The sequence below is a fragment of the Embiotoca jacksoni genome, unplaced genomic scaffold (genome assembly GCF_022577435.1).
Source record: "Embiotoca jacksoni isolate LCO1_2020_lvr unplaced genomic scaffold, fEmbJac1.0.p SCAF_12, whole genome shotgun sequence".
Lineage (NCBI taxonomy): Eukaryota > Metazoa > Chordata > Actinopteri > Embiotocidae > Embiotoca > Embiotoca jacksoni.
In genome coordinates, this window is record NW_027185252.1 from 3,807,536 (window position 1) to 3,821,358 (window position 13,823).

Consider the following 13,823-nt stretch of genomic DNA (forward strand, 5'->3'; position numbering starts at 1 on the left):
GAAACGCACAAACATTTCACCGATTATTAGCAGCAGCTCGTATTAGACAACCTTAAAAGTGTTAACTTCAGGAGTTGATCTTCAACACGGTGTCCGTTTGATTACCTCTGGTGTCCGGGTTGATCCATGAAGTGGCGCAGTGGATCTTCAGAGGACAGCCGTTGAACACCTTGGAGAAACAAGCACCCATCTGCGAACGGGAGGAAGACACGAAAGAGGATTGGCATCTTCATTCAAAGGATTGTGATGCTCTAGTGTGACAGTGAATTGAGGTTTTAATGCTCCGAGTGGTACATATTTGTTTTGTTAAATAAAACAAAGATTTTCAAATTAAGAGAGACAAAAAGAGACTGATACTTACATGGACTTTGGGTGTTGGCGGGAGACCATTACTGATTGGCATCTAAGGCAAAGATAGACGCATTTAAAAAAAAAAAAAAAAAAAATGCCTTGCTAAAAACAAGGTATTTGACAAGCAGGGAACAATAAATCTGAAGTTAAAACATAATGTTCAAGTTTTTGTTACGAGAAGGGACCTGAATCCCATTCTTCCTTTACTAAATGCAATCGGATCAATGGGAGCCGCCAGTGCATTGAATGCCTGGCCTTTCTCTTGTTCAATAAAAGCATATTTTTTTGGAAAGCATCTGAGGTAGAATGAGCACTCTGGATCTTCCACAAAGAACCTCTGTTGGTCCTTCAACCGCTGCCGTCTGCTTACCGGAACATCCTTCTTGTCTTTCCGTACGGGGACACTAGGGGGCATGGTAGACTGCCTCTCTGCTGGACTGTCCCTCTCACCATTGTGGGGAGAGTTCAGCCCATTACCTACAACAACACAAACACATCTCAGTGTGTGGGAGTGAGAGAAACCAAGTGTGTGTGTGTGCGTGTGTGTGTGTGTGTGTGTGTGTGTGTGTGTGTGTGTGTGTGTGTGTGTGTGTGTGTGTGCTTGTGCAGCTGAGGTGGGTGAATGTAAACAGATACTGACCTCACTACAGAGTACATTGCACGCACAGCCCACTCACACTGACACATTCTCATAAACATTGTTGGTATTAATGAGAACAATCTAATCTGCAGGACTGAAGACAGAGAAGAGTTAAAACTAAAACAGTTTAAATAAATAAATAAATAAATAAATAAATAATAATAAAAAAAAAGAACCCTACAGGAGCATAGAGGAAGGGAAGGAGGGAGGGAGCAGGCTAGTAGGAAGAATACAGAGGATCAAATATAGTCGTGAGTGAAGGAAGATGTGAATACACCATACACCAGTGATCAGTTAGGACTGCTCAGTTTGTCTCCTTTTCCCTTCTGGCAAGAAACCAGTAAATATGTACGCGCTATACTAAAAATTTTAAGTTGCCTGATAATTTAGGAAGGTAAAATGGTAACATTACATTTTTTTTTTTTTTTAAATAGCTGGTCTTTGTTAGCCTGGCTCCGTCCAACTGTTGCTCAGAGCTTCAGTCTCTGCTGAAGGTCACATTAAGGTTTGCTCAGCAACTCTGAAGGACGGCTAATTGCTGTGACGTTGAAGTAGTTCCATGATGCAACGACAGGAAACAATCCCGTATATATTCATATATTTGGGTCTACCAGCTTTTATCTCTGTAGCGATGGACGAAAACAATTCCCATCATGACTAGGAGTGCAACTCCACCAGAGCCTGTCTGCTAAACACTCAAAAGAATGATTCCAGGTTGACTGTGTATGTCTACTCTTGATTTTACATCCCTTTACCACTCAACTACAATTAGCCATATTTCCAAATTCCAAACACCGGTTAACATCTCCAGAAACTTCCACCATTTAAAGTGAATGTAATTCATTACTGTGAAGACTTCCAAAGCACAACCTTGGCAATAGAGTCAAAAACAGCTTCACCAAACTGATAAACCAAAGTAACATATATCTGCCAATTATACAGTCCTAGGACTAAAGTAATACATTTGAAGATTTTTATATAATCAATGTCACCATCTATCACCAAATGAGGAAACACAATGGCGCTGGCACCCGTGAACCACTGATAAAAGACCGTGCATTTGTAGTATTATGAACTGAACGAGCTGGGTGTCTGTGGCGATGTTCCTAGTAAAAAATAAATAAAAATAATCACAAGCGACGCAGTTAGTGAGGCATTTTCCATCACCAAGTTGCAATTACTGCGTATCACCAGAGGTACCGCCAAACAAAACTAAACAGCAATTGTCACCTTAAGTGGTAAAAAAAAAAAAAAAAAAAAAAAAAAAGATAGATTTTACTTGCCCTTTCCTTTAAGTGGAGGTGATAAAAATATTAAGATAAAAATATGTTCAGCATGATAAAGACACTGGAAATGTTCTATAGAGATGTTAACAATACAGGATTGCATGAAATTCCCAGAATCTTATGAGTCATACTGGAAATGGGTTTTTGTTGAGTTTATCTTGCCAAAAGTATACTTATGAAGATGGAATTTAAAAAAAAAAACTTTGCTCTGCTTTGGTGTTTCTGTTCCTGTTTATCATTCAATAAAAAAAGTTCGATTTTTTTTTTTTATTTTTTTTTTTTTAATGTGCATTTGTAAAGCTGCTGAATGGAACAGGAAATACCAAATTCATAAAAACGAATCAGATAATCGGCAGAAAGTGCGATATGGTAATGCGCAGAATTTTGTTGTCATCAATCATCAGCATTTACTGCATCATAAATTTTCTATGTGCACCATCACACAATCATGTTGCTGCCTGAGTTCTGATCGGCTATGTTTTCTCCTCTTCCTTCTTCCTCCTAGGAAGCGAGGGGAAGTTATAGCGGCTTTTGATCGATTGGAATTAAACAACCAATCACACTTGACAAAAATGACTTGAGAGACAAACAATTATATTGAGCGGGAGCTGATGGACGAAAGGTATTATAAACAAAAACTTAAAAAAATAAAAATACTTAAAAAAAAAAAAAGGCATTGGTTTTGTTAATGGACTCATGGAACAAATAAATGAACCAGACTACAAGGATTGACTAATGGGAGACCACACAAATCGAAGGGGGCGACAGGTCTGTGGACACTACCCATCTACCAATCGGCTGCTCTTACTCTCTTCCTTTTCCTCCTCTTTTTCCTGCTCCTCTTTCACCTCCTTCAGCACCTCCCACGCCTCCTCCAGCTCCTCCTCTGTGTGAGGCGTATGGAGCCACTCCCAGAAATGTCTAAAGCTCCCATCATCCTCTGGGGCAGAGTTTTCGACGTCTCTGTGCTTCGGGCTCTCGTTACCTAGGCTACTGCGGCGGTGGGGTGGCAGCTTCGGGGGCGGGGGACGCGGGGGGACGTTGGAGGCGGCTTTGGCCGGACTCGCCGTCTCTGGGACTGGACAGCGTTTGATGGTCCCTCCCCCTCCGCCATCATCCTCACTGTGTGATTGGCTATCGTCCTGTTTTTGTTGCGGCTGTTGCTGTGACGAGCAGATGGATTTGGGCTGGAAGAAAAATACAGGACAAAGAGTCAGCTCACTTTTTCTTTTTTTATATTCTGGGCTTGTAAAAACCTTTAAAATTGAAAAGTGGGACTGTGGCTGACAGACACATTCAGTAGTTCCTACCTTGGGAGGAAGTGGGGGCGGGACCTTTGGCCTCTTGATAGTGCTTGATTTACTGAAAAATTTGAAGACCAAAATGTTGAGATACGACACTTAAAAAAAAAAAAAAAAGACAAATCATTTCTGTTTACTACAAACAAGAGTTACATTGAAAACAATCTACACATTCATCTACATGTTTGGTCTAAGGCTATGGTTTAACTTGTCATTTTAAAAAAGTCCCATATTTCCGTGTCAATACTAGTTTAAAAACTGTTATTTATCCCTAAAGAGATTGAAAACTATATTGCCAGAGTTTTCCTTAAAAATTCAAAAAATATGAGGACAATTTGATGTTAAAACAAACTCTAAAATGACGTGCAACCATAGCCCGACACTATTTCACGGCGTGACAGACATCAGATAACCACTAAATACAAAAGGGAGACTGGAACACTAGAAATCATGAAGAAAAACTATAGAAGGAGCATATGTAAAGCCTCTGAGTACAGTAGCACTGGTACGGACAAACTGATATAGCCAGTGTCACTTTAAGTATGAAATATCTTGTTGCTGAAATATGTTTAAAGTCCTAATATTCACCTCTCATTCGTTATCATATATCATCTTTGATAAACACAATTTTGTCCAGCAAGTAAATTCTGTGTTTGAGATTCTTCTTATTTTAATGGATCTTAATGACTTAAAAAAAAATAATAAAAATTGGAATGCAGACCAGCACTATATTCAGAGACTGTACACAATGTCAACTTAAAAATGTCAGAGTTGTAGAGCCTCATGTTAATGAATGACAGACAATCGGAGCACACAAATGGACAGACGCTGGAAAGCCAGTCGAGGTGAAAACAGATGCGGAAACACCAATGGCAATTCTTTACAGTGATTTGACTGAATAGCAGGCAACACGCACAAAGCTGAACCCCTCAGACAAACTGAAAATATAAACTTTATCAGTAAAAACTAAAAAGAAAGCAGGATGATTTACACCTGCAAGGATCCTGTCCATGACTATTTTCAAAAGCAAGAGCAAAACCGTTTTAGGGTTTATCAAAAGGAAAAGCAGCCCGGCCAACATGGTTAACTTTTTATTTTAAAAAAGCTAAATGTTTATGTAGCCTGAAGAGAATGATTTTGTAATTTTCTGTTTGACAGTTGGAGAAATAAAAAGGATCCATGATCATTTTCAGGTTTTAGGATTTACACTGGTTTGATTTGTAATAATTTTGTAATCCCTCTTTAACAGTTGGAGAAAAGGAACATGTCCGTAACAATTTTCAGGAGCGGGATTAATCCTGGTTTTTGTGACGAGCTACAAAATTACTTAGCAACTGTAAGTCACTACCCAGCATTGTCAGCATTATTCCTCAAAGCTAAATGCTAAATCACACTGCAGGTAATGTTCGAGCAATTCCTCTTCGACACCTTGAGAAGGTTTGATAATTTTAATGGGAGTTTTACTTTCCATTCTTACGGTTTTCTTTTCACTTCTTCACAACCCAATGTTCGCCATAAAAACATTAGCCAGCAGCTGTTTCAGCACCGTTGGTTGAAGTCAATTTAGAAACTCGGGTTCTTTCCGGTTTTTGCTATCACTGCACTGTGTGTGTTCAAGTATGTGACTAATGAAGCAAAAATCCTAAAATATAAAGCACAGAGGGCCTTTGTGACTGCGGTGGAACATATCTGTCTAGGAAGAACAGTCTGGCCCATCGCAGACGTTTGGCTTGTACACAATGGGAGAAGAGGCTGAACGCCAGGTCTGCAGTTTAATAAAGGCAAGAGAAGACAGAAGGCAGTGCCGAGTGCCCGCACACACACACACACACACACACACACACACACACACACACACACACACACACACACACACGCACGCGCACAGCAAGGAGGCACACAGATGGCGATGCAAGTGGAGAACAAAACAAGTCAATAGCAAATAAGATGACAAGGTCACGAGGACCGCGAGTGAAACTGAACTCGCACCTCATTTTGCATATGATAAAAAAATAATGCGACGACACGGCAGAATTTAAGGTGCAGCCATATTTACTACTTAATGCTGTGGTTTTTAAGTCTTCGTTTTTACCAATGCCTGAAGTTATGCCCTATTTTTTTTTAACTCCACCATCTATTTTATATCTAACACTGTAAGAGTATTTGGAGGAAAACAAGTTGAAAAGTATCAACGGCCTCTTGGTGAGTTTTTAGGGTTAGGGTTACTGTTAGTAGCTTTAAACTCACCACACAGCACTACGAGCATGAAAAAAACAACAACAACAAAAAAACCCACAATGGCAGTAAACACACAAACAGGTGGCATATGTGGCGTGATGGTGGGGTGTGTAGCATAGAGATGCGTGGATGAAACTGTGGTAAGGAGAGGAAGCCTAAAGACAGGAAGCCTTCCTCCTCGTCCTCCTCATCGTCCTTCCCTGTCCTCGAAACCAGGGAGGGACGGAAAAAGACAAGAGAGACGCGGAGACAAGGTAGGAGAGGCTCCCGGTTCTAAGACTGAGTGGGAACTTACTGAGTGTGAGTTTCATCATCATCTGCACCATCATCATCCTCATCCTCATCATCCCCTAAGTGTGCCACATGGCCCCTGGGAGAGGAGGTGAAGACAGGAGGGGAGTGGGAAAGAAAGGAGCAGGGGAAATAAATTGTTGTGGTAAGGAGGGCGAAAACAGGGCGAGATTAAGGGAGTAAGGGAGCAGGCAAAGGAGGTAGGGGATGACAACAGGAGGAGGATGAGGAGGATGGAGGAAGAAGGGAAAAGGGGGAGGGAGAGCTGAGTGAAGCTCAGTTCACAAACTAACCCCTGAACCCTGGGCAGATCTGGAAGGACTGAACAGATCCAAACAAGAGAGGATAACTAAATTTTTCCTCACTTCGATCAACAAATCAGTCATTTTCTGACAGATCTGAACAACCAGTGAAATTCAGCCACAACATGCTGCTGATTAACTTCCACGACTGCTGTTTGAACCTACACAGTCCTCACAGATCCACACACACACACCTCTAATCAGTTAAATCACAGCAGACTAACAGTCATTTTTATACCGTAGATGGTCTTTCTTAATCTCAACTGCAGAGAGAACCAGGTCTTTATCTAAAACTGGATTTCATTGTAGACCGGTCACTAATGACAAATATAGAAATCATTTAAGGTTCTGAGATTGTCTTTTAAACAGAAATACGGTTTTCTCTCAATACTCAACAGCACTAGTTTTGACTGCCACTCTTGTGATCAGTGTGAAGCTGCTGTCAATTAAACATCAACACTATAATCTACCAGCAGGGAGACGGGTTCCTATTTCCAGCTTTATACTGATCAAAGAAACAGAAAAGTAAAAAAAAAAATAAAAAAAAAATACAGTATTTCTGTTAAAAAGAGAAACATGAAAATAAGAGCCAATACATTACAGATCATTTCTGTCCTAACATTTGTTTTTGCTTTTTTTCTTCATTAGAAATAGCCTCCAGTTGCTATTTTTTTTAAGACTAAAACTATGAAATTTTTTTATTTTTGAGATTTTACAGTTATAAAAACTGTCTATCTTACAATACACTATGTTTTCATAACAGAAATGTTTTCTGGAGACTGTTACATTAATGAGAACATTTATTCAAAGTGAATATACTGTGCATTTAGGCTATCCTACTACACTTTTGAATTACATGCCACATACATATACGTACCTATATCTTGTATTGAAATACATGAGACCAAGACAACATAGGAAATTAGACAAAGCCATGGTCGGACAATTTACTACCACACCCGAGTCTCAATGCCTCTGCAAATTATTGTCAGCAATCACCTCATCCGCCTTAGGAAAACAGAGGAGTGAGGTTTACCACATCCTACTTAGCTGTCACAGCTTAAGGATTACTGCATAGTAGCATCCCCCTCAGACTACAGACTACAGCAAACTGAGAACTGTATATTACCTGCTAGTCTGCAAACTACTGCAGCTACATTTTGGAATCGTACATCTGTTCAGAGAGCTACTCCAAATAAAAACACAATGTCTTAAGAGTGTAGCCTAACAGGAAACCTTAGAGCGAGTAATAACAACATGATCTTGTTCCTTCAAATAAAGCACTGATTCAACAGACGTGGCTTTTACGGGGAAATTAACACGTAAATCTGAAGGGAATATTTGTGAGACAACTTTGTAGCCTCTGTGGATTGATGTGAAAACTCTTCTTGTGTCTTCAGAGAATTCAGTGAAACACATTTTTCATATGAGATTACCTCATAGAAAAAAGCAAAGCACACAAATAGCAATCATATTTTCAGCAAAGAAGAAGAGTTTTTCCATAGACTTGCAGCATAATTGCTATAATGAAACCTATTGCATCTTTGGATACACCACTGTATGTGCATCTGTGTGAACGTGTGTGTGTGTGTCTGTGTGTGTGTGTGTGTGAGCCATGCTCTGCAGGAAGCTCCTATAAAGCACAGCCTTTTCCTGATGACATCAAAGCGTGAAGCAAGCCGCAGAGGGAAAATAAAACCCAGCAGAATCCAAAATGCCGAAAACTGTGACAGCCTGAAGTCATTACGACAGAATTAGTTGCGTGTGATTGGCATGATTAGTCCCGCCGTTAAACAATGATTGGCTGATGGGTGGGCATGGTTAGATCAGCAGATCAAGACACTCGGGAGACAAAAAAGGAGTCCGACTCACCTCTGCTTTAGCTCCTCCTCCACAGATTTGAGAAGACTTCTGTTTGTTAAACAAGAGGGGGGAAAAAAGTATAAATAAGAGAATATGACTCATACAAATTAGAGGAAACGTGATCTGACTTAGTCCTTGCTGGACGATGGAGGACATTCTGCTGTCCTGATCTGAACCTGAGCTTTCTGCTAGTGAAGCACACAAACACAGAGCTGACACAACATCCTGAAGTTGCGTTTATGAATAAACCACGAAACCTACAACATGAAATCTCTCCCCATTTAACATTCTGGCTCTCCCTGTTTGTCTCCAGCCTCCCTCAATCAAATAAAAAAAAATCTAGGACATCTGCAACTGTAAATGAGAAAATTGGAGAAGCCACAGAGCGATGAAGCTGTAAAAAGAGAAGGAAATAGAGCTCATTAGAGAGACACAGGGACAGAAAAAGGAGGCAAGACTTACTTGTTTCCTCCCAGTAGACTTGGTGAATCATGGCCATACTCCAGCTGCAAGTCCTACAGTACAAGACAAACAAATTACATTACTACTGTGACATAATACTTCAAACTGGCTCATTTATAAATGCGCTAAGTATCTTATTTCTTCATAAACAAGGCTGTAGATCTTGCCCAAGTGTGGCAGTAAACCACATTTAGAGCAGTGACCTGCGCAGAAGCTCTTTTCAATTGCAAAATGACTGCAGGGGGCTGCCACTGCAGCTGCTGTGGTGACAGTTACAGCAATCTGCTTGAAATAATACTATAATAACACTTACAATAAAACTCAAATTTGATTTTAAATATAATTCATAACCACAGACATTCACAGATGTACACGGTGAACATAAGAGTATCATAGGCATAAAGATTGGACTCCTGCTGTGTTCACATTGTGGCCTGATGAATTTGTTAATCATAAGATGTTTGGCACAAAAGCAATTCCATCTTGAATAGAATTGGCTTCATTTGTATGACAAAAAAAGTTTATTTAAAACAAGTGGTTCCCAAACCTTCGGGCTTGTGACTCCCTAAAATAAAGAAACATTGACTTGTCACCTCTTGACAAGTTATGGCATCGTTGTGGACATCAGTTGTAACCAAAACAACTAAAGAGTTAATTTTCCTTATGTGATGGTTTTCTTTTTGACCGCAAAGAGATGGAAGTATACGATATGTCCCAGGGGGGATAAAAGTAATAAGGGAATGCCAAATAAAGTTGTGTGCAAAATTAATTCACGACTGGTTTTATCAGCTAGCTAGCTAGATAAGCTTCCGAAGGATGTGCTAGTAGTAAATGGGGCTTCTTTATATTTTTCAATAATTTAAACTTGGCCTGGGTTTGTACTAATGTCTAACACTGTTGTTATAACAATTGATTTGCTCCTTATTCCTTGAAATGAATGCTTCGTTACTACTATAGGGAGTAGCTGTTTGGTGGACCCCAGAGACCTTGATTGGAAAGCAGTGTCTTAAACAAATTAAGCAAAAATTATTTTTTTGTTTGTTCTTGCAGCACCTTTAAATCACGTGCTGTACATTCAGCACCATTCTCTGACTTATTGGCATCTTTTACCTAAAACCACAATGTGAACGCAGCATCGTGTCACAGAAATATTTTTGAAGAAAATGACATAAAGCAACAAGCGTGCAAGGGGAAACACACACAGAGTGGAAAAAGAAGAGATAAACACAGACACGCCCACACATGGAAAAGACCTCATTGCTCTGGTGAACTACAGCATGTCAGAGGTTAGAAAACATACAAGCAGTAGTTTATAAGAAAGAGACGCATTCTGCAGAGAGAAAAATCACATATATGTCAAAGAAATATCACGCACAATACGACACACAATTAAAGATTGAGTGTGTGTGTTAATAAATTTGGATGTGAGTGCTATTGTGAGTAAGAAATGCTTTTCAAATCCACGAATCTTCACCAAGTGTCCTTGAACAAGACACTGCACCACTAACTGACTCTGACCGCCTACCTTCCTCCATACTGTATGTATGACTGTGCGTTTTTGGGTGAGAATGTGTGTTTTGTCTGTATATATATGAAAACAACAACAACACCGAAGACTCTTATCACCTTGACAACCACAACACCAGTTAGTGAGGCAAAAAGCCAAAGCTGGAAAAAGAAGAAGAAAATGAACAGTAACAGATGGATGGACCAGAATAGACGGACCGACACTGTTACAATGAACGAAAATAAACATTGGGACATGGAGCAGCCAAAAGAATCAGCACTCTGAAAAACGGAACAAATAACAGAGACAGCGAAGGCTCAGCGAGCAAGAGAGCCGAAAGAAGGACAAGGACTTGTCCTTTAGAATGAGCACCATGGAGAGTGAAGGTATAAAAAAAAAAGAAAGTCATGAGGTTAGAAATGAAGACAGATTGAAAATAAAAACAAAAGGAAACAAAAGGCCATTATAGGTGGACAGAGGGAGAGGCCGAGAGACAGAGAGAGAGAGAGAGAGAGAGAGAGAGAGAGAAAGAGAGAGAGAGAGAGACAGAAGGAGTACTACCAGATTAGATCTCGCGGTATAGTAGAGCTCCTCAACACAGTCCAGATAGGGCTCAGAATCACACTGGTCAGCAAGACAGAGCGAGAGAGACCTCAGTTAATACATTAACCTGGACTGATGGAGGGAACGGGGAGGAACGGACACGGGGAGGCAAGAGAGAGGATGATGGGTGAAAAAATGGATTAAGTCCAAAAAAAAAAAAAAAAAAAAACGGGCTCAGATGTCCGTGGATCAGCAAGACAGAGACGACGTATACGGGGGGTATTAATCTCGAGAGTGGAGGGGATGGAGGGGAGATAGGAACAAACTGGTGGAGGAGAAAAAAATAAAATAAAATAAAATAAATCAGCAAAACTGAAGAGAGGCATTAATAAATAACATTATTTTATCATGGGTGCGATCTTAAAAAAAAAAAAAAAAAAAATTAACAGAGATACCCTAGTATAGCCTCGATCAGTTAATAAATAAGACGAGTGGTGGCAGCTGGATTCTTGGTTCTATTTGGTTGAATTAAGACCATGTATTACCTTAACCAAGGGCGCCCGGTGTCACTATGGGTCCGTTTGATTTTTTTTGTCCGATATAACACGAGAAGTTAACTCCGCTGAAAGTTACTCCAGCCATTTGTTCCGTCTGTCTGCCAGAGTCTCTTTTGAGCAAAGCTGCGACAATATGCTGCTGCTGCTAATCATTTTGTTACAATTTGGATGCGGTAATGGCTTGCTGATTTTAAAATGCTACAAATAGCAACCCGACATCCTGGTGAGCTAAAGATCACACTGGTCAGACAAAGAGAACGCATGGTGGTGTATTGAAGACAAGGAGAGAAACTGAAGGAGGATTGTTGATGACCGTTGCACTGGTGACTTTGTTTGATAATATGAATCCGGATTGAAGGATAAAACGATGGAGGGACAGAGGGAAGAACAAGGTTTGATTCAATTTAGGTGTATTTTTATAGCCAACTTGAAGAGAGAGAGAGAGAATGGGGGGGGGGGGGTCTGAGGGGGGGATACAAGAGTGGAAAAAGTGCAGAGGAAGGACAAAAAAATTAAAAAAAATAAAACGTGGGAGGGAGTGAGGGAGCGGAGGGCTAACACCACGCTGTGATTGTGCACGAACCCTGCACCATCTCATTGTCCACTAGCAACCACACCCGAAACAGCACAATCAGCTTTAGCTTCAATAAAATTAGCGTCAAAGGCAGCTGTGGCTCAAACAATACAAATTTGTTAAGGCTAGCAGAGTTTTTTTTTTTTTTTTTCTTAGCAAAACTGGCAACAAACATTTTTATGTCAAAATCCGACCAATATAAAATACAAAATTTCACACAAACCAAAAGCAAGGACAACTTCTTTCCGTTGAAGACTATCTACCTGCTAGTACAGAGACATTATTGCAAGAAAGCCTCAGTCGGGCTTGAAGAGGCTTAGGGAAATTGCTCGCGACACCCTGCAGCATTTACCGGGGTTCCCTGAAGGTTTCCAGGCCAGTTGGTATATAAAAACCCTCCAGAAAACACTAGATCTGTACCAGGGTCTCCCCCTATTTAGATATGCCCGGATTTCCTCCACTGGTAGGCATCCAGGAGGTATCTTGATCAGATGCCTGAACCACCTAACCTCTACTCTGAGCTCGGACCATCCTGGGAAGGCAGCCTGGTGGTGACTGTCAAACCTGACTTGTAACTGGCCACAAACCAGATTCCTATTATTCTATTTTTGAAACAGGTCTGGCTTATTTTGAGCAAATTAGTGATACAAGATGCTCCCTGAAGCTTTCTTATATAACAAGGATAAGCCTTATTTAAAACGTGTCTTAAAAATATTCCAAAACCTGACAATATTCAAACATTTTGGCGTCTGAAGTGAACTGTGTGGATGGGCTTCGTGTTTGGTTCGACACAGACTGACAACAACATGGATCGGTCAGGGTGCTTCCAGAGATTAGGTGAGGATCAGCCATGCTGGTACCGGTGAAGAGACGACCACACGAACTTAAATCACACCCACACACGTACAAACGCATGCCACATGCAAGAACTCACCGGTTCATGATGGGGTTCTGTCTCCTTTCTCAACGGAGGATCAAACTTCACCTGACCAACTGAGGAGGATGACGCAAGAAGCAAACAGAGGGTCAGGGCAAGGAAAAGAGGGAACAATATGAGGCAAGAAGGTATATACAAAGTGAAATAACTGACTTCCACGTAAGTATTTTGTTCATGTCGGGACTCACAGTTAATCTCGGACAGCGTCTTTCCTTCCCTGGTGCTCCTGCTGGTAGAACGGATACGATGAGGAACAGAGACCGGAGACTATCAGGAAAGAGAAAGACACACACACACACACACACACACACACACACACACACACACACACACACACAGTCAAATAGCAGTACAAAGATCATTCACAGTGCTGTGCTTTATACGGTACTTGGGAAGATTACAATAGGTTAAAAAAAACACAAAAAAAAACATAATCCTTCTGCTATTTCCTGTGGGTGGGATTTGATGACACAGCAAAAACAGCCAGCCACACACTGCAACAAGACAACCAAAACATAGCAACACAGCCAAAATGGAAAAACACAAACGTTACCTAGCAACATCAACATTTTGCTCCTGTCTGCTGAAATACCCTCTGCACATTGGGTAACATGGAATAGATGATATTATATTGAAGACATATTTTTTGAATATATGTGAACCCCTCCCCCCTCCCCCCAACTTCACACACTATCCACTGACATGTACCCTAACATAAACATTAAAAAAAAAACAATGAGTCACCTTGGTAAAAAGGAAAGTTATACATTGTCTCATGTTTGGTCATTCACAGATTAAACCACTGTAGTTTGTAGTTTGAGTTACTGAATTCCCAAAGGATAGAGTTCGTGCCTACAGCTTTTAACCTTAAGATTTAAACTCATCCTCACTGAAAAGCTAAAAACACAGCAACCTCAAACCATGCTTGGAACCACTAGAAAAGACAAAACAAACACTATAAAAAAAATAAA

At 40.4% G+C, this 13,823-nt stretch overlaps 1 protein-coding gene across 8 annotated transcripts in view; it reads right to left on the bottom strand.

Annotated features, from left to right (window-relative positions):
• Window positions 1-13,823, bottom strand: part of LOC138195155 (mitogen-activated protein kinase kinase kinase kinase 3-like) — a 43,275-nt gene that overhangs the window by 9,419 nt on the left and 20,033 nt on the right. For 3 of the 8 annotated variants that reach the window (XM_069144272.1, XM_069144271.1, XM_069144278.1), the window contains 11 exons: window positions 13,041-13,119; window positions 12,850-12,908; window positions 10,803-10,865; window positions 8,735-8,787; window positions 8,282-8,320; window positions 6,112-6,186; window positions 3,588-3,639; window positions 3,086-3,464; window positions 722-828; window positions 362-403; window positions 106-190 (listed from right to left, as the gene is read on the bottom strand). In XM_069144272.1, the coding sequence (XP_069000373.1) occupies window positions 106-190; window positions 362-403; window positions 722-828; window positions 3,086-3,464; window positions 3,588-3,639; window positions 6,112-6,186; window positions 8,282-8,320; window positions 8,735-8,787; window positions 10,803-10,865; window positions 12,850-12,908; window positions 13,041-13,119 (1,033 nt within the window). The remainder of the gene's footprint in view (window positions 1-105; window positions 191-361; window positions 404-721; window positions 829-3,085; window positions 3,465-3,587; window positions 3,640-6,111; window positions 6,187-8,281; window positions 8,321-8,734; window positions 8,788-10,802; window positions 10,866-12,849; window positions 12,909-13,040; window positions 13,120-13,823) is intronic. The other 5 variants (XM_069144277.1, XM_069144275.1, XM_069144279.1 and 2 more) reach the window with 4 other exon arrangements.